This window comes from Lepidochelys olivacea (genome assembly GCF_965140295.1).
Source record: "Lepidochelys olivacea isolate rLepOli2 genome assembly, chromosome: 2".
Taxonomy (NCBI): Eukaryota; Metazoa; Chordata; order Testudines; family Cheloniidae; genus Lepidochelys; species Lepidochelys olivacea.
The window spans coordinates 187,272,039-187,297,585 of NC_140412.1; the positions used below are offsets into that span (position 1 = coordinate 187,272,039).

At 58.4% G+C, this 25,547-nt stretch overlaps 1 protein-coding gene across 1 annotated transcript in view; it reads right to left on the minus strand.

The window, feature by feature from the left end:
• Nucleotides 1-11,859, minus strand: part of CRTAP (cartilage associated protein) — a 32,171-nt gene extending 20,312 nt beyond the window's left edge. Inside the window, exons 1-3 of the mRNA XM_084618680.1 lie at nt 11,275-11,859; nt 5,113-5,262; nt 2,853-3,024 (exon numbers count right to left, since the gene is read on the minus strand). Coding sequence (XP_084474806.1) covers nt 2,853-3,024; nt 5,113-5,262; nt 11,275-11,745 — 793 coding nt within the window. The 5' untranslated portion in view covers nt 11,746-11,859. The remainder of the gene's footprint in view (nt 1-2,852; nt 3,025-5,112; nt 5,263-11,274) is intronic.
• Nucleotides 11,860-25,547: the final 13,688 nt, after the last annotated feature.

Genomic DNA, 25,547 nt, shown 5'->3' on the forward strand with positions numbered 1-25,547 from the left:
TGTTACTAATAAAATTAGGAACCCACTTTCCCATACTTGTTGTCAATTATAATTCAATTAAAAACGTTATCTTCACTGGTGGTGCTGAGACATTTCAGGATACAAGGTCAAGCTAGCAATCCTTTTGGCAATTTAGAAATTCTGCTGCATTTCTAGTGCTGTTACCAGACACCCACCTTTAAAAAGAAGCATGTCTGCAACCACTTTACTGAGGTTCACATAGCTCTGGGGATGGTATTTATTGCCATTGTTACTGAGAAGCAAGGGAAACTTACATATGCCATTCTGATAACACAAAAACTGTGGCTTTTCTAATTATATCCTGTGAGATGCAGCATTTTAATTTTTTTTCAAAATTATATGAGGAAAAATATTCCTCCTCAATGAACAGTCCATATCTCTACTGCAGAGCATGCAACAGAGATTCACAATACAAACTCGAGAGGAGAAATTTTCCAGGTCAAATGTTGAGGCTGTGATGTTGTCTAGCAGGTTTCCAGCTCAAATCAGAGCTAAAGGTCAATTCACTTGTGTTAGCTGAGTTGAAAGGGAATGTTAATGGCATTGTCTTCACTCATCTATAAGTGGTTGATTGCAATCGCATTACATTATGTATGTCCCTGTAATTAAATAACCCCAGATTAAAGTGTATGTATATTCAAGTGTCAGAACTTCCTGAATGCTAATAAACACTTGTATTGTTTCATTTATCTATCCCTATTATAATGTAATGGCAGGCAACTGCATTATGTATATCACTGTATGGCTTTGTCTATACTTAAAACTTTTGTCAATCAGGGGTGGGAAAAATACACACCCCGACCAACATAAATTCCACTTACAAAAGTGCTGCTGTGGACAGCGCTATCCTGCCAACATAGCGAATGCCACTTGTTGGGGTGGTTTAATTAAAGAGCAGCTACATGGGAGACCTTACAGTGGCATAGCTGTAGCGGTACAGCTGTGCTGCTGAAAGGTCCGTAGTACAGACACAACCTGACTAAATTACTTGTGAATGTCAGGAAACAGAATGTTGACTTGAACACAATGACCCTTGCTTTGAATAATGGAAATTCAATCTGCAATTGCTACTCATCAAAACCCACTTGGGTGAGGACACTGTTCAGGTGGTCTTCTGTGAGCAGAATCTATAAATACTGGTTAAAGGGAATGATACTGCATCTCTGGATTGATGGATTCTGACAGGGTGGAATACTGAGTGACTGGACAGAGATCCCCAAAGTTATTTTGGGTAACCCTGAGAAACTTATAGAAAATTAGCAGATTACTACTTCTCTGCTATCACCTTGAACTTACAAACTTGGACTCACCTATAATGTATTTTATCTGCTTTAACCTCTCAATAATTCTAATTTCTTTTCCTTAGCTAATACATCTTTAGCTGGTTTACTAGAGAAATTAGCTGTCGGTGTTGTCTTTGGTGTGAGATCCAGAGTATCCACTGACCTGGGGTAAGTGACCAACCCCTTGGAGTTAGAAGTAACCAAAATTGAGGTGACTTTTTTTCATTTCAACACAAAGTCTAGTTTGCCTGGGTGGTAAGGGGACTGTCTGTGGTTCCATGGTAAAACTAATATAGTGATCCAGGAGTGCACATTTGTTACCGGCTTGGAGAAATCTAATGATAGAATATACTACCAGTTTGAGGTGTCTGCCCTGTTTCTTGACAGTCTGACCTGAGACTGGCACTCTGAGTTGTAAGCCATACCAGGCAGGGTGACAGAGGCTCAACAGCAAACAAAGTTACTGGTGAGAAATGGGTCTGGATTAATACTGCTAATTAAACAGAGAAATTCCTACCATTTCCTAGAAGGCTACTCAGATATTTAGAAACATCAACACATTTCACTTTAATATTTTTCTCTATATTAACGCCGTCCATTATGGATTTCCTATAGTACCTATGTTTTCCAAGGACAAGATAGCCTATTGATGAGGCCAACTATAACTCTTCTTTAACATAGGCCACAATCTAGCATTGATGAGGCATCATGTTGTGTATGTCACCATGCAGAACAAGGAGCATGAAAAGCAACACCAACGACACTCATTTAGAAACTAAAATACGTATTCAAGACTCCTTGTCTGAGAGCAGGGGTGAACAAACTATGGCCCGTGGGCCAGATCCGGTCCGCAAGCTCCTGCTCCAGTGCTCCAACCGGGGAGCAGGGTTGGGGCTGCTCCACATGGCTCCTGGAAGCAGCGGCATGGCCCCCCTCTGGCTCCTATGCCTAGGAGCAGCCAGGGGGCTCCGCTCTGCATGCTGCCCCTCCCCCAAGTGCTGCCCCTGCAGCTCCCACTGGCTGGGAACCATGGCCAATGGGAGCTGCAGGGGCAGTGTTTGTGGACGGAGCAGTGTGCAGAGCTGCCTGGCCATACCTCCGCGTAGGAGCCGGAGAAGGGACATGCCGCTGCTTCCGGGAGCCGCTTGAGGTAAATGCCACCTGGAGCCTGCACCTCTGAGCCTCCCCCCTGCCCCAGCCCTGATCCCCTCCTGCCCTCCAAACCCCTCGATCCAAGGCCAGAGCACCCTCCTGCACCCGAAACCCCTCATCCCCAGCCTCACCCCAGAGCCCGCACCCCCAGCCAGAGCCTGCACCCCTTCCTGCACTCCACCCGCCCCTGCCCTGTCCCTGCACCCTGAACTCCTCATTTCTGGCCCCACCACGGAGCCCGCACCCCCAGCCACAGCCCTCACCCCCTCCTGCACCCGAACCCCAATTTTGTGAGTATTCATGGCCTGCCATACAATTTCTATTCCCAGATGTGGCCCTTGGGCCAAAAAGTTTGCCCACCCCTGTCCTAGAACTAAGGTGCTGCCGAACACGAACCTGCTATTGAAAGATAAAAGTCTTTAAAATCTTTGATCTCCCGGGAGCCTTCACAGGCTGCAAGGCAGTCTTCATAGGCTTTGAAGAAATCAGGAAGTGCCAGCTCCATATCGGAGATGGAGGTCCTCCAGTTATCCCCATTGTATGCCCTCACAGCCCTGACAAAGAGAGTCTGAAAAACAAGCAGGAGTGAGAAGTAGCAGTTTTTAACCTGTGGAAAAAGTAGTTGCACTATGGGCTCCAGTGAATAAAAAGAAAATGTTGAATTATGGGGATTCAAATACAATGAATGCCACTTATTTCTCAATCTTAATACAATCTCATTTATCCAAGTAACACGTGGGAATAAGTAAGTAAATGTAGATAATCAAGAGAGATTTCAAGGTATTTACTAGAGTGAGGGACATGATCCTATTTCAGATAGCTGATAGATAAGTTTGTGGAAGAGAGATTTCAGTGTGACCCTGATGTTAGAATACAGATCTTTAAGCCTGTTTGTAAAGGCCTATACTTTAAGAATTTAGGTATATGTTTATTATTTAGCTAGTTATAGAGGTATAAAATAGAGAATTTGTGTAAGGGCCTTTTTTTACTGTGACAGTTTGAGGCCCCGTTTTTAGACCCTGTTAGGCTAATCCCTTTGGCCAAGCAGCAGAGGCAGCCATAAGCTGGGAAGTGTATAGTTACATTTTTACATTTTAAACTAGTTATATTGAAATAAGGCAATCTGGGGTTGTTAGGAAGGTGATTTGATTTATTACCTTTAGAGAAAGGGAAGAGCCTAGAAGATGTAAAAGGAAATTTAGTTTGATAGTTTTTTTATTTGGTAAGAACTTACTTATTAATAGACACAGCTGGGAAACCCTATGTCTTTATAGATGTAGTTGTGAAATTTTTACTTTTGTATTGTTTTGTTATTATAGTTTTTACTTTTCTATGTTTATAGTTTTTCTCTGGTTTTGTGATTGTTTTTGTTTGCTGTATAATTAATTTTGCTGGGTGTAAACTAATTAAGGTGGTGGGATATAATTGGTTAGCTAATTATGTTATAATATGTTAGGATTGGTTAGGTAAATTCAGTAGAATGATTGGTTAAGGTATAGCTAAGAATATTACTATATAAATTAGGGGCAAACAGGAAGTAAATTGGGATTTGAAAATAAAGAAAAAGGAACTTGGATTTAAGCTTGCTGGAAGTTTACCCCAATAAACATTGAATTGTTTGCACCTTTGGACTTCAGGTATTGTTGCTTTTTGTTTAAGTGAGAAGGACCAGGGAAGTGGGAGAATGAAAGTATAAGTTCTCTAACACCTGAGCCACAATCAAATTTTAAAAATATATTTTTTCAGCAGGGTCCAAATGACCTAACGAGAGTTCTAGGATATGTCTACAGTGCAAAGAAAAACCTGTGTCATTGTGTCTCAGAGCCCAGGTCAACTGACTCCTACTTGCAGGGCTCAGACGGCAGGGGTAAAAACACCAATATGGAGTTCCTACTTGGGCTGGAACTTGGACTCTGAAACCTGGCAAGGGGGGGAGGGTCTTGGAGCCCCAGGTTCAGCCCAAGCGAGACCATCTACACCGCTGTTTTTAGCCCCACAACCCATGCCCAAATCAATTGACCTGCGCTTTGAGACTCGGTGCTGCAGGTTTTCTTTGCAGCATAGATATATTTCCTAATTGTTTTAGGCCCTGATCCTGCACTTACACACCTGAATAACTTTGCATACTTGCCTAGTCCTGTTGAGTTCACTACTCACATGCACAAAATTAAATGGTGGTTAAATCTTAGCAGGATCTGGCCCTCAGCTTGCACACTATTATATAAAGGCTGCTTTGACTTCATGGTTTACTATAAGAGAGTTGGATGACACTCCTACGGGCATAAAGTTCCAGGTCAAAAGGAGCAAGCTTTCAAATCAATGTACTAGTGTTGTAGCTACATTAACTGTAATGAGGTGAGGGTACGAGACAGCATGCTTGAGATAAGTTATAAAAAGGGATTTGACAGAGGAGAAAGGAGATTTTTGGCAGATGAAAAAAAGGAGACTGCCCCAGACACAAAGGATAATATAACAGGATGTGAGGAACAGAAAGTAGCAAACGGGTGACTGGGAAGATGAGAGGGAATGGGATGGAAAATAGAGATAGAGTTAAGAGCAAGATTATATAGAAGAACGAGAACCTTGAATCTAATGCAATGAGAGAGAAAGTCAATGGAGGTATTCAAGGAGAGCGGACTGCAGGTAGAGAACTTACTTCATATGGCTTTGTCTCCAAGTCTTTAATATGCTCCTCGGCATCAGGCATGCTCTTGTAATAAGCCATATTCCTCTGCATCATCTCGTCATTTGGGTGCTTCAGCAGAAATGTATGAGCTGCTGCAATGGCTTTTGGAAAGTTATTAGCCTAAACAGGAAGAACAACACACAACAAGCTGCTTTTTTAAGTTATTTGATTTTTGCCAGCAAACTTTCCTTCCATCTCATTGTACATATATTTATTTCCACTTTGCAGAATCGATGAATGACCCCTGGAGACTTTTCACTCTGCATGCAAAGCAATACAACTCCAGAATCAGCAAGTTCATATAACTGACTGGCTACGAGAACCAGAAGGTAGATTTAGTGGTAAATACCGAACAAAAAGATGTATTTATTTAAATAAAGAGAACCAACTTCAACTCTGAAGGAGAATAACACACACATTAAACATTTTCTTTGCAGGTCTGAAGAGGAATTGTACCCAATGTTCTTTTTCAACAAAACTGTGTGGTGTGGAGTTACACTATTTAAAAAAAAAAAAAAAAGTGACTGATTCCTGGCATAAACTGGAGGAAAAAAAATGTGCATTTACCATGTGTATTTACCATGAATTCACACCCTAAGTGTTGCAAGGCACTAGAACATGCCATATTGCTCAATTACAATAAATCACTCCACTGTTTGACTGCTTAAAAGCCACGTACTCCAGATCATTAGATTTCTGGATGCTATTTTGTAATTCAAGTTTTACATTTGCTCTGGTGTCTTACTTTTTATTTCTTAAACACCAATAATCTGCTCTACAATCTACTGTACAAAACCCAGAAAAAAAAAAAACACTGTCTATGAGCTAAGGAGCTCACAATCTAAATAAACTGCAGTAAGGTGTTACATTGTAGAACATGAAGAATTTAATCAGACACCCACTATGCAGAGAACAAAAGATAATGGTGGGAAAGGAGGGCAATTAGTGAGGCCACAGCTCCAGTGGGTCTGCTCTGCTACTCGAAAGCATTGCCAAGCATCAGCAGAGTAAAGGTGACATGATTCTGGTGAGTTTTACTGCTACCAACACAGTTCTGAACTGTTCATTCTGTCTTAATGGTTACTACCTATTGTTACAAGTAGCAGCTATGATTATTATAAATCAAAGAGACCGGCAATTTAAAAAAAAAATGTTTTCTCCCAATTCATATAACGGTCAATGCATAACATTAACAGTTTCCTTTGCATAGGGCTTAATCCTGCACCACATTTGTGCATAAATGGATGCTGAATTGGGCTCAGTCTGCCAGCTTCCTTGGCTGTTTGTGTAATCATTCACACAGCAACAGGGGACAGAAAAATATTAAAAAACAAACAAAAAAAAGCACCTAGGAAAATCCTGTTATAAACCCACAACAATTGGGTAGTGGACTGATAGGCCAATACACTACCTGGTCATTTCTTTAATTGACCAGATTTCAAACTGACATTGTCCCTTTGAGCCACATCAGAGATATTTAGCTGGAAATGGCCCACCTTGATTATCACTACAAAAGGTCCCCCCCCCCACCCACCGCCCGCCCAGCTGGTAATAGCTCACCTTACCTGATCACTCTCATTACAGTCCGATGAAGTGAGCTGTAGCTCACGAAAGCTTATGCTCAAATAAATTTGTTAGTCTCTAAGGTACTGCAAGTACTCTTTTTCTTTTTGTGGATACAGACTAACATGGCTGCTACTCTGAAAACTCTCGTTACAGTGTGTATGGTAACACCCATTGGTTCATGTTCTCTGTGTATATAAAATCTCCCCACTGTATTTTCTACTGCATGCATCCGATGAAGTGAGCTGTAGCTCATGAAAGCTTATGCTCAAATAAATGTGTTAGTCTCTAAGGTGCCACAAGTACTCCTTTTCTTTTAGCAAAATATGCATTTGGTACCTAGAACAATTTATATGCCAAGTTAGCTGGAGGCGGGGTGCGGGGGAGGGAATCATCTCACATTTCTGGAAGTGCTAAACCATTTTCTCCCCATCCCATGCTATGATAAGCTAAGATCCTGGCCAGCACAATCCAGTGGGCTCTTCACAATGTCTGAAGTAGCTTATGCAAATATACTTATGAAAAAAAAACCCAAAACAAACATGCACAAAACCCCAACATTTTTGCTTATAGGAAGAAAAATTTCATTCCTACTGACTAAAACAAGAGGAGAAAGGGCACAAAATTGCCAGTCCCACCGTTAAGTATATCCTGGCTGCTGTGAAGCTATAACTGTCAAGGAGCTGGAATGTTGCCAGTAGCATTTATTAGCCTTCTCCACATATTATATGTGTAATCAGGCCAGACATAGCAAAGGCCAAGAATAAACTCAGCTGCACTTTCGTCAAATGTCCAGTTCTGCTTTGTTTCTTGTGCTTTACTCTTCAAACCTGTTTGGTGGTTAGGCTGATCTTTATTTCTCTTTTGCTTAGTCCATGATTTATTTGTAATCTCAGTGTGCTTCATTTAAAAATAAAGTTATATACATATTGAAGAAAGTAAACTCAGCAGAAATGAGAAAGACAAACCTGACCCTTCAAAGGAGCAAATGCGGGAATAAGAATATCTGCTCCCAGGAGCTGAGACGTGGCAAAGTTTCTTTTCTACACTCACATGAATAAATACTAAGTCACCTGAAAAATTTCATCCAAAGTTTCCCGTCAGTGGTGTTATGGAGAAAATAAATGACAAACATTCCTTCCTTAACAATCAGTCAAGAAATGGCTTGTGGGGCCTTCAGTGATCTTTAGCTGCAAGATGCCTAGAATGTAGAAGCCACGTAAAGCTCTTAAAGCTGATGACTGAATCAAATTGCAAATTATAATATTTTCTGCAAATGATCTCTCATATACTTTTGTTGTTGTTTGAGTTAAGGCACTGACGTTCTCTAGGAATTTACTGAATACTTTATGCATAAACATTTTATGAATCAGGCATGCTTGCTATCGTGATCAAAAGCACTTTGTAAAGACTGCATGCTCTGTAAAGGGAATGGGTGGTGAAGACAGGTTGGGGGGACAGGTGGATAAATTAGGCCTGGTATGGTCAGGTATATATTGGTTTGGGAATTAGGAGTGTGAATATGAGTTGAGGGAAGAAGAAAAGGAGTACTTGTGGCACCTTAGAGACTAACAAATTTATCTGAGCATAAGCTTTCGTGAGCTACAGCTCAGTTCACTCCCCATTCATTTTTAAAGAAATGTATTCGGTACCTCATGTCCTGCAACTTGTATCTAATAAGGAGTTACTACGTTACTTCTCTACACTTGAATTTCTGTTTGTTTGTATTAGGTATGAATTTAAATCAACCTAGTTATGTCAAAATAGCTCCCCACCCCTGCATGAACACTCTTATTCTGACATAAGCGTTTTGTTTTTTGCCAGTTTATTTCATGACAATTCGGAAGATTTCTGGTTTAGGTTGTTACTTCACAAGGGGTTTAGCTTATACTAGAAGAAGCCATTCTTATAATGGAATAAGAGTGTGCACACAGGGTGTTATGCTGGTGTAAATGGTAGAAATTTCCCATGCAGACGAATCCTAAAAAGCACTTTATCAGATAAAGAATATGCTTTCAAGCAGCAACCACCAAAAAAAAAAAAAAAATCATATCATGTACTACAAGTGATCCTCCTGAATAAAACATTATAGGGCAGGGGTTCTCAAACTGGGGGTCGGGACCCCTCAGGGGGTTGCAAGTTGTCAATCTCCATCCCAAACCCCGCTTTGCCTCCAGCATTTATAATGGTGTTAAATATATAAAAAAGTGTTTTTAATTCATAAGGGGGGGTCGCACTCAGAGACTTGCTATGTGAAAGGGGTCACCACTAAAAAAGTTTGAGAGCCACTGTTATAGGGTGATGTCTCTGAAAAATAAGCTCCTCTTTTTGATATTGTTGTCCTATTTCCTTGAAATAGGAAACGTGAAATAGCCGCATCTTGCCCAGCACAGGACAGAATGTGAGCATCCTGGCTCTCGCTGTATTTGGCCAAGGGAATGAGAACTTGGAAATCCACTCCCCTGCCCCTGCCCCCACCCCTCTCCTCCCTTGGGCCCTGCAGCCAGGCCTGGGTCTGCTGTGCTGCCTAGCTTGGGGTGAAGAGTGGCGGGGACAGGGATGCCCAAGGGGGTGGGAAATCAAAAATTCTTCAAGAAAAAATAAAATTCTGCGAGGAACATGAATTTTGCACAAAGTCTGCATTGCGCAGTGGTGCAGAATTCCAGCAGGAGTAAGGCAGTTGGTGAGAGAAGACCTGAGTGGTGTAATGCAGGTGGGGTGATTTGGGGGAAGACTGAGAAAATATGGGGTTGTGATGAGAGCTGCATTATATTATAGGGGCATGAGATGGGAGCATATGGGAGTAGTGGGCTACAGGATTTGAGGGTGAGATGGCACAGGGAAGTCAGAGAGTGGGGACAAGGGATAGGATGGCCTGGGGAGCCAGTAGGGAGATAACATGTAGGTAAGGCAGTGAGAAATGGAGCAGGATAACCTGTGGGAGAAGAGAATTGTGGGGACTGGGGTGGGATAATCTGAAATGGTGGGGGGGAGGGGGGAAATGTATGAGAGAGTAGACTAGGTTATTTGAAGTTCAGCTGGCCTGGGGGAGGCAGTGCAAATTGGAATGGGATGGCCTGGGTGAAGGCAGCGAAGAATGAGATAATGCAATAGACGGTAGGATGGGATGGCCTGGCAAAGGCAGTTGGCTGAGATTGAGGTGTAACTGGTAGGATATTGGGTACACATACTTGGCATTGGGGTGTACAAGAAGCCAGTAGTAGGATATATATGGGGAGATAATGGGCAGGGGGTGCAGTATTACCTTCAAGAAGGTGATTGGGTGAGGGGGACAGGCAATAGGTAGGAAGCAACCCAAGTACAGGGAGGGGTGTGTGGGGGTGTGCATCCAGGGGCACATTGAGGTGTGCAATGAGGCGGTTGGACATCCTGGGAGAGGGAATGTACAGAGGGCGGGTGCAGCATTACACTGAAATACAGAGTGGAGTACATGAGATAGGAAATGGGAAGGGAGGAATGTGAGTTCAGGCAGAGTGTGCGTGTTTGGAGGAGGGTGTAGAAGACATTACACTGCAAAATGAGACTGTGGTATAGGGTTGGGGGAGGTAGTGGGGTGCAGGGCCAGGGAGCACTGGGGTGTATGACAGGGTGGGGAGGCAATGGGCACAAAGTGGGGTGAGGGCAGTGGGGACACTAGCTGGATGGTAGGGCAGTAAGTGCATGACACAGCAGCGACCATGGTGTGTGTATTGTGGCAGTATAAGGTGGTAAGCAGCACTGAAAATATGATGGGGCAGTGGTCATGGGCGGTAGTGAGTCTGTGACGGGTGGGAGGCAGTGCAGGCACTGTGGGTGAGATGGGCACTCAGGTGGGGGCACAGTATCTGTGATGGGGCAGAGGGGGCAGTAAGTGTGTTGGGACACTGGGTGTGTAATGGGGCAGTGAGGGACAGAGGGAACACTGGAGTGTCATGGGGCAGCAGGTGTGGGGGCAAAGGAGGGGCCATGGAGGTGCAACAGGGATGGTGGGTGTATGATAGGGCAGTGGGCACTCCAGGTGCACAGGGTTGTAAAGGGGGCAGAAAGTGTGTGGGGCACTGGGTTTATTCTAGGGCAATGGGGCATGGGTGGGCAGTGGGGCACTGGGTGTATGACAGGGCAGTGGGGCACTGGGTGGCAGTGAGGCAATGGGTGTATGATGGGGCAATGGGACACTGGGTGGCAGTAGGGCATTGGGGTATGACGGGGCACAGAGCACTATGGGGTAGGGTAAGGCAGTGAGGCACTGGGTGTATGACAGGGCAGTGGGTCACTGGGGCACTATAGGGTAGGGTAAGACAGTGAGGCACTGGGGGTATGACAGGGCAGTGGGTCACTGGGGCACTATAGGGTAGGGTAAGACAGTGAGGCACTGGGGGTATGACAGGGCAGTGGGTCACTGGGGCACTATAGGGTAGGGTAAGGCAGTGAGGCACTGGGGGTATGACAGGGCAGTGGGTCACTGGGGAGCAGGGGGCAGTGAGGGTACGAGAGGGCAGTGGGGCACTGGGGGGCAGTGAGGGTATGACAGGGCAGTGGGGCACTGGGGGAGCCCCGGGGCGGCCTCACCTTGTAGTAGGCGTACTGCAGGAACTTGTAGGGCTCTCGCCTCTGGAACTCGTCGAGCACCTCGCGGCTGGGCTGGGACTGGCGGAAGGCGGGCAGCCCCTGCTTGCAGCGCTTGAGGCACTGCGCCCGATGCAGCACGTCTGCGAAGAGGCGCAGCTCCGGGAAGCCGTCGAAGCGGGCCGGGGAGCCGCGTGGCGGCAGGCGGGCGGCGCTGCAGTTGAGGTGGCAGAAGGCCTCGCTGTCCCGCAGCAGGCGGTGCAGCCGCATGCTCACCTCCAGGTAGCTGACGCTCTCGGGCCAGTTCTCGCTGCTGTACTGGTCCAGGCCGTAGCGGTACGCGGACTCCAGCGGCATCAGCTCGTCCCGGGGAAAGCTCTTGAAGCTGTAGCGCTCGTACTGCGCCCGCGCCCCGGCCAGCAGCAGCCCCAGCAGCAGCCCCAACCCCATTGCTCCCGGCCGCTCGCAGCCCATCCTGCCCGCCGCCAGCACTGCACCCCGACCCGGCACCACAGGACAGCTACCAGCCCGGGCGACGCTCGGAGAGCGGGCGAGGCGGAGCCTAGGAAAAATGGACAATAGGCCGTCCGCCCGCTTTGCACGGGGGGAGGAGACGGGCCGGTAGGCAGCAGGGGAGGGGAAAGAAGCACTGCGCCTGCCCGTCCAGCGGATGAGGTGTCAGAGCCAAATATGGGAAGGGAGAAGAACCGTCAGGCACCCTACTGCTGATCCTACACAGCAAGAGACACCTTAGCAGTACCAGGTTTACAATGGCACCAGTGGCTCTATGGAGCCTTGCCCATGCTCAGAAAAGGCCCTGGTCTGCTCCACTTATACTGCACCCTGAGACCCTGCTGGCTCCCCGCCCTACTTGCTCCTCTGAGCCTGGCCGCCAGCTGGTCAAGGCCTCCTAATCTCTGCCCCCCTGGCCTCACGCCGCTGCTCCTCTCTGCCCCCTCGCCGGACCCCAGTGAACCTCTGGCTCCAAACAGTCACTGCTACCTACCACTTGTGGGACAAACCTGTCTGCCTGGAGCTGAGCCACCTCGGACTGCTGCAGACGCCTGGCCAGTCTCAGCCAGGTAGCGGGTGGGGGGCCAGTGGACAGTGTGGGGGGCTTGGCTAGGCACCTCCAGGTAAGAGCGTCTTGAGGGAGCTGAGCCCAAAGCAGACCCACGCTCAGACCGCTGCCCGGCTGCAGGTCTCCCTGCGGCACAGGCTTTTGCCGCCTGGTCCTCGCTTGCTTGCGCAGAGGTCTCGCAGGCCGTAGCCACCTCGCTCGCCGCAGCCCAGGGCGAGGGCTTGGGGCGCCCGGCCCCGTGGCGTCTTTGTTTTTCTTACCAGGCGGCGCTCTTGCCCCCTTGGCAGCAGGTGTGGGAGGCCAGGTGGCCGAAGCGGCGGCAGGCGCCCCAAGGCCTGTCTGCCCTCGCGCTCCCTGCCCGCCTCTGGAGGCTGGGAGAAAGGAAAGCCAGAAGCCTTGCCGTGCGGCGCAGCCCGGGCCTTTGGGCTGGCTGGTTGAGGGAAGCCCTTTGCCAGCCTGCCTCCTTGGCAGCTGGCCCTTTGAAAGTGAGGGGAGGGAGGCAGCCGCTGTCCTTTTGGCCGGGAAGGCTGCCTGCGGGCCTGGAGCAGTCCCTGCCTCGGCTTCGGGGCCGGTAAGTGGGAAAGGTGGGTGCTGGTCGCCTCTGGGCTGGTCTCCCTGAGGAGGCGGCGGTGGCCCATCCTGCCTCCCCCGGGGCCTTGCGAAGCGGGAGACGGGTCAGGGGGAGGCCCCCGGGGGGCGCGTCCCGGGTTTCCCGGAGCGAGCAAAAGGCAGGCCAAGTGCGGGAGGGCGTCCCCAGGGAGGCGTGAGAGCTGTGGCGAGGACCGGGAGCTGTGAGGAAAGGCGAGCGGGCTGTGCGGGAGCTGCCCCTGCGAGGTGCGTGCAGGTGAGGGGCGGGAGCGGGCGTGCGGGCGGGCGGCAGCCCCGTCCCGGGCGGTGCGCTTCCCCTGGGGGTTTTGTGTCGGGGTGTGTGCGTGCGTGTGTGTGCGTGCAGTTTGTGAGGGCGTCATGTGAGGAGGGAGTGCGTGGTGAGAGGGGAGCGGGGGTGTATTTGTGGGGGGTGGGGAGGAGGGTTGGTCGCGGTGCGTGTGGGCCGGGGGTCGTGGGGTGCGTATGGTGCTGCGGGGCGTGAGCCTGGGTGTGTGGAGGCTGGGGTGCGAGGCCGGTGTTGCGTGCGTGCGTGCGTGCGCGCGTGCGTGAGCGCGTTGCGGAGCCGGTGTGGGGGCGGGGGGTGAAGGCGTGGAGCAGGCAGGGCGGTGTGTGTGGGCTCGCTTAAAGGCAGGCAAAGCGGCAGGCAGCAGCGTCTACGGCCATACCACCCTGAACACGCCCGATCTCGTCTGATCTCGGAAGCTAAGCAGGGTCGGGCCTGGTTAGTACTTGGATGGGAGACCTCCTGGGAATACTGGGTGCTGTAGGCTTTTGCCGGCCCCTGCCGCTGCCCGGCTGCAGGTCTCCCTGCGGCACAGGCTTTTGCCGCCTGGTCCTCGCTTGCTTGCGCAGAGGTCTCGCAGGCCGTAGCCACCTCGCCCGCCGCAGCCCAGGGCGAGGGCTTGGGGCGCCCGGCCCCGTGGCGTCTTTGTTTTTCTTACCAGGCGGCGCTCTTGCCCCCTTGGCAGCAGGTGTGGGAGGCCAGGTGGCCGAAGCGGCGGCAGGCGCCCCAAGGCCTGTCTGCCCTCGCGCTCCCTGCCCGCCTCTGGAGGCTGGGAGAAAGGAAAGCCAGAAGCCTTGCCGTGCGGCGCAGCCCGGGCCTTTGGGCTGGCTGGTTGAGGGAAGCCCTTTGCCAGCCTGCCTCCTTGGCAGCTGGCCCTTTGAAAGTGAGGGGAGGGAGGCAGCCGCTGTCCTTTTGGCCGGGAAGGCTGCCTGCGGGCCTGGAGCAGTCCCTGCCTCGGCTTCGGGGCCGGTAAGTGGGAAAGGTGGGTGCTGGTCGCCTCTGGGCTGGTCTCCCTGAGGAGGCGGCGGTGGCCCATCCTGCCTCCCCCGGGGCCTTGCGAAGCGGGAGACGGGTCAGGGGGAGGCCCCCGGGGGGCGCGTCCCGGGTTTCCCGGAGCGAGCAAAAGGCAGGCCAAGTGCGGGAGGGCGTCCCCAGGGAGGCGTGAGAGCTGTGGCGAGGACCGGGAGCTGTGAGGAAAGGCGAGCGGGCTGTGCGGGAGCTGCCCCTGCGAGGTGCGTGCAGGTGAGGGGCGGGAGCGGGCGTGCGGGCGGGCGGCAGCCCCGTCCCGGGCGGTGCGCTTCCCCTGGGGGTTTTGTGTCGGGGTGTGTGCGTGCGTGTGTGTGCGTGCAGTTTGTGAGGGCGTCATGTGAGGAGGGAGTGCGTGGTGAGAGGGGAGCGGGGGTGTATTTGTGGGGGGTGGGGAGGAGGGTTGGTCGCGGTGCGTGTGGGCCGGGGGTCGTGGGGTGCGTATGGTGCTGCGGGGCGTGAGCCTGGGTGTGTGGAGGCTGGGGTGCGAGGCCGGTGTTGCGTGCGTGCGTGCGTGCGCGTGTGCGTGAGCGCGTTGCGGAGCCGGTGTGGGGGCGGGGGGTGAAGGCGTGGAGCAGGCAGGGCGGTGTGTGTGGGCTCGCTTAAAGGCAGGCAAAGCGGCAGGCAGCAGCGTCTACGGCCATACCACCCTGAACACGCCCGATCTCGTCTGATCTCGGAAGCTAAGCAGGGTCGGGCCTGGTTAGTACTTGGATGGGAGACCTCCTGGGAATACTGGGTGCTGTAGGCTTTTGCCGGCCCCTGCCGCTGCCCGGCTGCAGGTCTCCCTGCGGCACAGGCTTTTGCCGCCTGGTCCTCGCTTGCTTGCGCAGAGGTCTCGCAGGCCGTAGCCACCTCGCCCGCCGCAGCCCAGGGCGAGGGCTTGGGGCGCCCGGCCCCGTGGCGTCTTTGTTTTTCTTACCAGGCGGCGCTCTTGCCCCCTTGGCAGCAGGTGTGGGAGGCCAGGTGGCCGAAGCGGCGGCAGGCGCCCCAAGGCCTGTCTGCCCTCGCGCTCCCTGCCCGCCTCTGGAGGCTGGGAGAAAGGAAAGCCAGAAGCCTTGCCGTGCGGCGCAGCCCGGGCCTTTGGGCTGGCTGGTTGAGGGAAGCCCTTTGCCAGCCTGCCTCCTTGGCAGCTGGCCCTTTGAAAGTGAGGGGAGGGAGGCAGCCGCTGTCCTTTTGGCCGGGAAGGCTGCCTGCGGGCCTGGAGCAGTCCCTGCCTCGGCTTCGGGGCCGGTAAGTGGGAAAGGTGGGTGCTGGTCGCCTCTGGGCTGGTCTCCCTGAGGAGGCGGCGGTGGCCCATCCTGCCTCCCCCGGGGCCTTGCGAAGCGGGAGACGGGTCAGGGGGAGGCCCCCGGGGGGCGCGTCCCGGGTTTCCCGGAGCGAGCAAAAGGCAGGCCAAGTGCGGGAGGGCGTCCCCAGGGAGGCGTGAGAGCTGTGGCGAGGACCGGGAGCTGTGAGGAAAGGCGAGCGGGCTGTGCGGGAGCTGCCCCTGCGAGGTGCGTGCAGGTGAGGGGCGGGAGCGGGCGTGCGGGCGGGCGGCAGCCCCGTCCCGGGCGGTGCGCTTCCCCTGGGGGTTTTGTGTCGGGGTGTGTGCGTGCGTGTGTGTGCGTGCAGTTTGTGAGGGCGTCATGTGAGGAGGGAGTGCGTGGTGAGAGGGGAGCGGGGGTGTATTTGTGGGGGGTGGGGAGGAGGGTTGGTCGCGGTGCGTGTGGGCCGGGGGTCGTGGGGTGCGTATGGTGCTGCGGGGCGTGAGCCTGGGTGTGTGGAGGCTGGGGTGCGAGGCCGGTGTTGCGTGCGTGCGTGCGTGCGCGCGTGCGTGAGCGCGTTGCGGAGCCGGTGTGGGGGCGGGGGGTGAAGGCGTGGAGCAGGCAGGGCGGTGTGTGTGGGCTCGCTTAAAGGCAGGCAAAGCGGCAGGCAGCAGCGTCTACGGCCATACCACCCTGAACACGCCCGATCTCGTCTGATCTCGGAAGCTAAGCAGGGTCGGGCCTGGTTAGTACTTGGATGGGAGACCTCCTGGGAATACTGGGTGCTGTAGGCTTTTGCCGGCCCCTGCCGCTGCCCGGCTGCAGGTCTCCCTGCGGCACAGGCTTTTGCCGCCTGGTCCTCGCTTGCTTGCGCAGAGGTCTCGCAGGCCGTAGCCACCTCGCCCGCCGCAGCCCAGGGCGAGGGCTTGGGGCGCCCGGCCCCGTGGCGTCTTTGTTTTTCTTACCAGGCGGCGCTCTTGCCCCCTTGGCAGCAGGTGTGGGAGGCCAGGTGGCCGAAGCGGCGGCAGGCGCCCCAAGGCCTGTCTGCCCTCGCGCTCCCTGCCCGCCTCTGGAGGCTGGGAGAAAGGAAAGCCAGAAGCCTTGCCGTGCGGCGCAGCCCGGGCCTTTGGGCTGGCTGGTTGAGGGAAGCCCTTTGCCAGCCTGCCTCCTTGGCAGCTGGCCCTTTGAAAGTGAGGGGAGGGAGGCAGCCGCTGTCCTTTTGGCCGGGAAGGCTGCCTGCGGGCCTGGAGCAGTCCCTGCCTCGGCTTCGGGGCCGGTAAGTGGGAAAGGTGGGTGCTGGTCGCCTCTGGGCTGGTCTCCCTGAGGAGGCGGCGGTGGCCCATCCTGCCTCCCCCGGGGCCTTGCGAAGCGGGAGACGGGTCAGGGGGAGGCCCCCGGGGGGCGCGTCCCGGGTTTCCCGGAGCGAGCAAAAGGCAGGCCAAGTGCGGGAGGGCGTCCCCAGGGAGGCGTGAGAGCTGTGGCGAGGACCGGGAGCTGTGAGGAAAGGCGAGCGGGCTGTGCGGGAGCTGCCCCTGCGAGGTGCGTGCAGGTGAGGGGCGGGAGCGGGCGTGCGGGCGGGCGGCAGCCCCGTCCCGGGCGGTGCGCTTCCCCTGGGGGTTTTGTGTCGGGGTGTGTGCGTGCGTGTGTGTGCGTGCAGTTTGTGAGGGCGTCATGTGAGGAGGGAGTGCGTGGTGAGAGGGGAGCGGGGGTGTATTTGTGGGGGGTGGGGAGGAGGGTTGGTCGCGGTGCGTGTGGGCCGGGGGTCGTGGGGTGCGTATGGTGCTGCGGGGCGTGAGCCTGGGTGTGTGGAGGCTGGGGTGCGAGGCCGGTGTTGCGTGCGTGCGTGCGTGCGCGCGTGCGTGAGCGCGTTGCGGAGCCGGTGTGGGGGCGGGGGGTGAAGGCGTGGAGCAGGCAGGGCGGTGTGTGTGGGCTCGCTTAAAGGCAGGCAAAGCGGCAGGCAGCAGCGTCTACGGCCATACCACCCTGAACACGCCCGATCTCGTCTGATCTCGGAAGCTAAGCAGGGTCGGGCCTGGTTAGTACTTGGATGGGAGACCTCCTGGGAATACTGGGTGCTGTAGGCTTTTGCCGGCCCCTGCCGCTGCCCGGCTGCAGGTCTCCCTGCGGCACAGGCTTTTGCCGCCTGGTCCTCGCTTGCTTGCGCAGAGGTCTCGCAGGCCGTAGCCACCTCGCCCGCCGCAGCCCAGGGCGAGGGCTTGGGGCGCCCGGCTCCGTGGCGTCTTTGTTTTTCTTACCAGGCGGCGCTCTTGCCCCCTTGGCATCAGGTGTGGGAGGCCAGGTGGCCGAAGCGGCGGCAGGCGCCCCAAGGCCTGTCTGCCCTCGCGCTCCCTGCCCGCCTCTGGAGGCTGGGAGAAAGGAAAGCCAGAAGCCTTGCCGTGCGGCGCAGCCCGGGCCTTTGGGCTGGCTGGTTGAGGGAAGCCCTTTGCCAGCCTGCCTCCTTGGCAGCTGGCCCTTTGAAAGTGAGGGGAGGGAGGCAGCCGCTGTCCTTTTGGCCGGGAAGGCTGCCTGCGGGCCTGGAGCAGTCCCTGCCTCGGCTTCGGGGCCGGTAAGTGGGAAAGGTGGGTGCTGGTCGCCTCTGGGCTGGTCTCCCTGAGGAGGCGGCGGTGGCCCATCCTGCCTCCCCCGGGGCCTTGCGAAGCGGGAGACGGGTCAGGGGGAGGCCCCCGGGGGGCGCGTCCCGGGTTTCCCGGAGCGAGCAAAAGGCAGGCCAAGTGCGGGAGGGCGTCCCCAGGGAGGCGTGAGAGCTGTGGCGAGGACCGGGAGCTGTGAGGAAAGGCGAGCGGGCTGTGCGGGAGCTGCCCCTGCGAGGTGCGTGCAGGTGAGGGGCGGGAGCGGGCGTGCGGGCGGGCGGCAGCCCCGTCCCGGGCGGTGCGCTTCCCCTGGGGGTTTTGTGTCGGGGTGTGTGCGTGCGTGTGTGTGCGTGCAGTTTGTGAGGGCGTCATGTGAGGAGGGAGTGCGTGGTGAGAGGGGAGCGGGGGTGTATTTGTGGGGGGTGGGGAGGAGGGTTGGTCGCGGTGCGTGTGGGCCGGGGGTCGTGGGGTGCGTATGGTGCTGCGGGGCGTGAGCCTGGGTGTGTGGAGGCTGGGGTGCGAGGCCGGTGTTGCGTGCGTGCGCGCGTGCGCGCGTGCGTGAGCGCGTTGCGGAGCCGGTGTGGGGGCGGGGGGTGAAGGCGTGGAGCAGGCAGGGCGGTGTGTGTGGGCTCGCTTAAAGGCAGGCAAAGCGGCAGGCAGCAGCGTCTACGGCCATACCACCCTGAACACGCCCGATCTCGTCTGATCTCGGAAGCTAAGCAGGGTCGGGCCTGGTTAGTACTTGGATGGGAGACCTCCTGGGAATACTGGGTGCTGTAGGCTTTTGCCGGCCCCTGCCGCTGCCCGGCTGCAGGTCTCCCTGCGGCACAGGCTTTTGCCGCCTGGTCCTCGCTTGCTTGCGCAGAGGTCTCGCAGGCCGTAGCCACCTCGCCCGCCGCAGCCCAGGGCGAGGGCTTGGGGCGCCCGGCCCCGTGGCGTCTTTGTTTTTCTTACCAGGCGGCGCTCTTGCCCCCTTGGCAGCAGGTGTGGGAGGCCAGGTGGCCGAAGCGGCGGCAGGCGCCCCAAGGCCTGTCTGCCCTCGCGCTCCCTGCCCGCCTCTGGAGGCTGGGAGAAAGGAAAGCCAGAAGCCTTGCCGTGCGGCGCAGCCCGGGCCTTTGGGCTGGCTGGTTGAGGGAAGCCCTTTGCCAGCCTGCCTCCTTGGCAGCTGGCCCTTTGAAAGTGAGGGGAGGGAGGCAGCCGCTGTCCTTTTGGCCGGGAAGGCTGCCTGCGGGCCTGGAGCAGTCCCTGCCTCGGCTTCGGGGCCGGTAAGTGGGAAAGGTGGGTGCTGGTCGCCTCTGGGCTGGTCTCCCTGAGGAGGCGGCGGTGGCCCATCCTGCCTCCCCCGGGGCCTTGCGAAGCGGGAGACGGGTCAGGGGGAGGCCCCCGGGGGGCGCGTCCCGGGTTTCCCGGAGCGAGCAAAAGGCAGGCCAAGTGCGGGAGGGCGTCCCCAGGGAGGCGTGAGAGCTGTGGCGAGGACCGGGAGCTGTGAGGAAAGGCGAGCGGGCTGTGCGGGAGCTGCCCCTGCGAGGTGCGTGCAGGTGAGGGGCGGGAGCGGGCGTGCGGGCGGGCGGCAGCCCCGTCCCGGGCGGTGCGCTTCCCCTGGGGGTTTTGTGTCGGGGTGTGTGCGTGCGTGTGTGTGCGTGCAGTTTGTGAGGGCGTCATGTGAGGAGGGAGTGCGTGGTGAGAGGGGAGCGGGGGTGTATTTGTGGGGGGTGGGGAGGAGGGTTGGTCGCGGTGCGTGTGGGCCGGGGGTCGTGGGGTGCGTATGGTGCTGCGGGGCGTGAGCCTGGGTGTGTGGAGGCTGGGGTGCGAGGCCGGTGTTGCGTGCGTGCGTGCGTGCGCGTGTGCGTGAGCGCGTTGCGGAGCCGGTGTGGGGGCGGGGGGTGAAGGCGTGGAGCAGGCAGGGCGGTGTGTGTGGGCTCGCTTAAAGGCAGGCAAAGCGGCAGGCAGCAGCGTCTACGGCCATACCACCCTGAACACGCCCGATCTCGTCTGATCTCGGAAGCTAAGCAGGGTCGGGCCTGGTTAGTACTTGGATGGGAGACCTCCTGGGAATACTGGGTGCTGTAGGCTTTTGCCGGCCCCTGCCGCTGCCCGGCTGCAGGTCTCCCTGCGGCACAGGCTTTTGCCGCCTGGTCCTCGCTTGCTTGCGCAGAGGTCTCGCAGGCCGTAGCCACCTCGCCCGCCGCAGCCCAGGGCGAGGGCTTGGGGCGCCCGGCCCCGTGGCGTCTTTGTTTTTCTTACCAGACGGCGCTCTTGCCCCCTTGGCAGCAGGTGTGGGAGGCCAGGTGGCCGAAGCGGCGGCAGGCGCCCCAAGGCCTGTCTGCCCTCGCGCTCCCTGCCCGCCTCTGGAGGCTGGGAGAAAGGAAAGCCAGAAGCCTTGCCGTGCGGCGCAGCCCGGGCCTTTGGGCTGGCTGGTTGAGGGAAGCCCTTTGCCAGCCTGCCTCCTTGGCAGCTGGCCCTTTGAAAGTGAGGGGAGGGAGGCAGCCGCTGTCCTTTTGGCCGGGAAGGCTGCCTGCGGGCCTGGAGCAGTCCCTGCCTCGGCTTCGGGGCCGGTAAGTGGGAAAGGTGGGTGCTGGTCGCCTCTGGGCTGGTCTCCCTGAGGAGGCGGCGGTGGCCCATCCTGCCTCCCCCGGGGCCTTGCGAAGCGGGAGATGGGTCAGGGGGAGGCCCCCGGGGGGCGCGTCCCGGGTTTCCCGGAGCGAGCAAAAGGCAGGCCAAGTGCGGGAGGGCGTCCCCAGGGAGGCGTGAGAGCTGTGGCGAGGACCGGGAGCTGTGAGGAAAGGCGAGCGGGCTGTGCGGGAGCTGCCCCTGCGAGGTGCGTGCAGGTGAGGGGCGGGAGCGGGCGTGCGGGCGGGCGGCAGCCCCGTCCCGGGCGGTGCGCTTCCCCTGGGGGTTTTGTGTCGGGGTGTGTGCGTGCGTGTGTGTGCGTGCAGTTTGTGAGGGCGTCATGTGAGGAGGGAGTGCGTGGTGAGAGGGGAGCGGGGGTGTATTTGTGGGGGGTGGGGAGGAGGGTTGGTCGCGGTGCGTGTGGGCCGGGGGTCGTGGGGTGCGTATGGTGCTGCGGGGCGTGAGCCTGGGTGTGTGGAGGCTGGGGTGCGAGGCCGGTGTTGCGTGCGTGCGTGCGTGCGCGCGTGCGTGAGCGCGTTGCGGAGCCGGTGTGCGGGCGGGGGGTGAAGGCGTGGAGCAGGCAGGGCGGTGTGTGTGGGCTCGCTTAAAGGCAGGCAAAGCGGCAGGCAGCAGCGTCTACGGCCATACCACCCTGAACACGCCCGATCTCGTCTGATCTCGGAAGCTAAGCAGGGTCGGGCCTGGTTAGTACTTGGATGGGAGACCTCCTGGGAATACTGGGTGCTGTAGGCTTTTGCCGGCCCCTGCCGCTGCCCGGCTGCAGGTCTCCCTGCGGCACAGGCTTTTGCCGCCTGGTCCTCGCATGCTTGCGCAGAGGTCTCGCAGGCCGTAGCCACCTCGCCCGCCGCAGCCCAGTCGCCCGTCGCTGTCCTTTTGGCCGGGAAGGCTGCCTGCGGGCCTGGAGCAGTCCCTGCCTCGGCTTCGGGGCCGGTAAGTGGGAAAGGTGGGTGCTGGTCGCCTCTGGGCTGGTCTCCCTGAGGAGGCGGCGGTGGCCCATCCTGCCTCCCCCGGGGCCTTGCGAAGCGGGAGACGGGTCAGGGGGAGGCCCCCGGGGGGCGCGTCCCGGGTTTCCCGGAGCGAGCAAAAGGCAGGCCAAGTGCGGGAGGGCGTCCCCAGGGAGGCGTGAGAGCTGTGGCGAGGACCGGGAGCTGTGAGGAAAGGCGAGCGGGCTGTGCGGGAGCTGCCCCTGCGAGGTGCGTGCAGGTGAGGGGCGGGAGCGGGCGTGCGGGCGGGCGGCAGCCCCGTCCCGGGCGGTGCGCTTCCCCTGGGGGTTTTGTGTCGGGGTGTGTGCGTGCGTGTGTGTGCGTGCAGTTTGTGAGGGCGTCATGTGAGGAGGGAGTGCGTGGTGAGAGGGGAGCGGGGGTGTATTTGTGGGGGGTGGGGAGGAGGGTTGGTCGCGGTGCGTGTGGGCCGGGGGTCGTGGGGTGCGTATGGTGCTGCGGGGCGTGAGCCTGGGTGTGTGGAGGCTGGGGTGCGAGGCCGGTGTTGCGTGCGTGCGTGCGCGCGTGCGTGAGCGCGTTGCGGAGCCGGTGTGGGGGCGGGGGGTGAAGGCGTGGAGCAGGCAGGGCGGTGTGTGTGGGCTCGCTTAAAGGCAGGCAAAGCGGCAGGCAGCAGCGTCTACGGCCATACCACCCTGAACACGCCCGATCTCGTCTGATCTCGGAAGCTAAGCAGGGTCGGGCCTGGTTAGTACTTGGATGGGAGACCTCCTGGGAATACTGGGTGCTGTAGGCTTTTGCCGGCCCCTGCCGCTGCCCGGCTGCAGGTCTCCCTGCGGCACAGGCTTTTGCCGCCTGGTCCTCGCTTGCTTGCGCAGAGGTCTCGCAGGCCGTAGCCACCTCGCCCGCCGCAGCCCAGGGCGAGGGCTTGGGGCGCCCGGCCCCGTGGCGTCTTTGTTTTTCTTACCAGGCGGCGCTCTTGCCCCCTTGGCAGCAGGTGTGGGAGGCCAGGTGGCCGAAGCGGCGGCAGGCGCCCCAAGGCCTGTCTGCCCTCGCGCTCCCTGCCCGCCTCTGGAGGCTGGGAGAAAGGAAAGCCAGAAGCCTTGCCGTGCGGCGCAGCCCGGGCCTTTGGGCTGGCTGGTTGAGGGAAGCCCTTTGCCAGCCTGCCTCCTTGGCAGCTGGCCCTTTGAAAGTGAGGGGAGGGAGGCAGCCGCTGTCCTTTTGGCCGGGAAGGCTGCCTGCGGGCCTGGAGCAGTCCCTGCCTCGGCTTCGGGGCCGGTAAGTGGGAAAGGTGGGTGCTGGTCGCCTCTGGGCTGGTCTCCCTGAGGAGGCGGCGGTGGCCCATCCTGCCTCCCCCGGGGCCTTGCGAAGCGGGAGACGGGTCAGGGGGAGGCCCCCGGGGGGCGCGTCCCGGGTTTCCCGGAGCGAGCAAAAGGCAGGCCAAGTGCGGGAGGGCGTCCCCAGGGAGGCGTGAGAGCTGTGGCGAGGACCGGGAGCTGTGAGGAAAGGCGAGCGGGCTGTGCGGGAGCTGCCCCTGCGAGGTGCGTGCAGGTGAGGGGCGGGAGCGGGCGTGCGGGCGGGCGGCAGCCCCGTCCCGGGCGGTGCGCTTCCCCTGGGGGTTTTGTGTCGGGGTGTGTGCGTGCGTGTGTGTGCGTGCAGTTTGTGAGGGCGTCATGTGAGGAGGGAGTGCGTGGTGAGAGGGGAGCGGGGGTGTATTTGTGGGGGGTGGGGAGGAGGGTTGGTCGCGGTGCGTGTGGGCCGGGGGTCGTGGGGTGCGTATGGTGCTGCGGGGCGTGAGCCTGGGTGTGTGGAGGCTGGGGTGCGAGGCCGGTGTTGCGTGCGTGCGTGCGTGCGCGTGTGCGTGAGCGCGTTGCGGAGCCGGTGTGGGGGCGGGGGGTGAAGGCGTGGAGCAGGCAGGGCGGTGTGTGTGGGCTCGCTTAAAGGCAGGCAAAGCGGCAGGCAGCAGCGTCTACGGCCATACCACCCTGAACACGCCCGATCTCGTCTGATCTCGGAAGCTAAGCAGGGTCGGGCCTGGTTAGTACTTGGATGGGAGACCTCCTGGGAATACTGGGTGCTGTAGGCTTTTGCCGGCCCCTGCCGCTGCCCGGCTGCAGGTCTCCCTGCGGCACAGGCTTTTGCCGCCTGGTCCTCGCTTGCTTGCGCAGAGGTCTCGCAGGCCGTAGCCACCTCGCCCGCCGCAGCCCAGGGCGAGGGCTTGGGGCGCCCGGCCCCGTGGCGTCTTTGTTTTTCTTACCAGGCGGCGCTCTTGCCCCCTTGGCAGCAGGTGTGGGAGGCCAGGTGGCCGAAGCGGCGGCAGGCGCCCCAAGGCCTGTCTGCCCTCGCGCTCCCTGCCCGCCTCTGGAGGCTGGGAGAAAGGAAAGCCAGAAGCCTTGCCGTGCGGCGCAGCCCGGGCCTTTGGGCTGGCTGGTTGAGGGAAGCCCTTTGCCAGCCTGCCTCCTTGGCAGCTGGCCCTTTGAAAGTGAGGGGAGGGAGGCAGCCGCTGTCCTTTTGGCCGGGAAGGCTGCCTGCGGGCCTGGAGCAGTCCCTGCCTCGGCTTCGGGGCCGGTAAGTGGGAAAGGTGGGTGCTGGTCGCCTCTGGGCTGGTCTCCCTGAGGAGGCGGCGGTGGCCCATCCTGCCTCCCCCGGGGCCTTGCGAAGCGGGAGACGGGTCAGGGGGAGGCCCCCGGGGGGCGCGTCCCGGGTTTCCCGGAGCGAGCAAAAGGCAGGCCAAGTGCGGGAGGGCGTCCCCAGGGAGGCGTGAGAGCTGTGGCGAGGACCGGGAGCTGTGAGGAAAGGCGAGCGGGCTGTGCGGGAGCTGCCCCTGCGAGGTGCGTGCAGGTGAGGGGCGGGAGCGGGCGTGCGGGCGGGCGGCAGCCCCGTCCCGGGCGGTGCGCTTCCCCTGGGGGTTTTGTGTCGGGGTGTGTGCGTGCGTGTGTGTGCGTGCAGTTTGTGAGGGCGTCATGTGAGGAGGGAGTGCGTGGTGAGAGGGGAGCGGGGGTGTATTTGTGGGGGGTGGGGAGGAGGGTTGGTCGCGGTGCGTGTGGGCCGGGGGTCGTGGGGTGCGTATGGTGCTGCGGGGCGTGAGCCTGGGTGTGTGGAGGCTGGGGTGCGAGGCCGGTGTTGCGTGCGTGCGTGCGTGCGCGCGTGAGCGCGTTGCGGAGCCGGTGTGCGGGCGGGGGGTGAAGGCGTGGAGCAGGCAGGGCGGTGTGTGTGGGCTCGCTTAAAGGCAGGCAAAGCGGCAGGCAGCAGCGTCTACGGCCATACCACCCTGAACACGCCCGATCTCGTCTGATCTCGGAAGCTAAGCAGGGTCGGGCCTGGTTAGTACTTGGATGGGAGACCTCCTGGGAATACTGGGTGCTGTAGGCTTTTGCCGGCCCCTGCCGCTGCCCGGCTGCAGGTCTCCCTGCGGCACAGGCTTTTGCCGCCTGGTCCTCGCATGCTTGCGCAGAGGTCTCGCAGGCCGTAGCCACCTCGCCCGCCGCAGCCCAGTCGCCCGTCGCTGTCCTTTTGGCCGGGAAGGCTGCCTGCGGGCCTGGAGCAGTCCCTGCCTCGGCTTCGGGGCCGGTAAGTGGGAAAGGTGGGTGCTGGTCGCCTCTGGGCTGGTCTCCCTGAGGAGGCGGCGGTGGCCCATCCTGCCTCCCCCGGGGCCTTGCGAAGCGGGAGACGGGTCAGGGGGAGGCCCCCGGGGGGCGCGTCCCGGGTTTCCCGGAGCGAGCAAAAGGCAGGCCAAGTGCGGGAGGGCGTCCCCAGGGAGGCGTGAGAGCTGTGGCGAGGACCGGGAGCTGTGAGGAAAGGCGAGCGGGCTGTGCGGGAGCTGCCCCTGCGAGGTGCGTGCAGGTGAGGGGCGGGAGCGGGCGTGCGGGC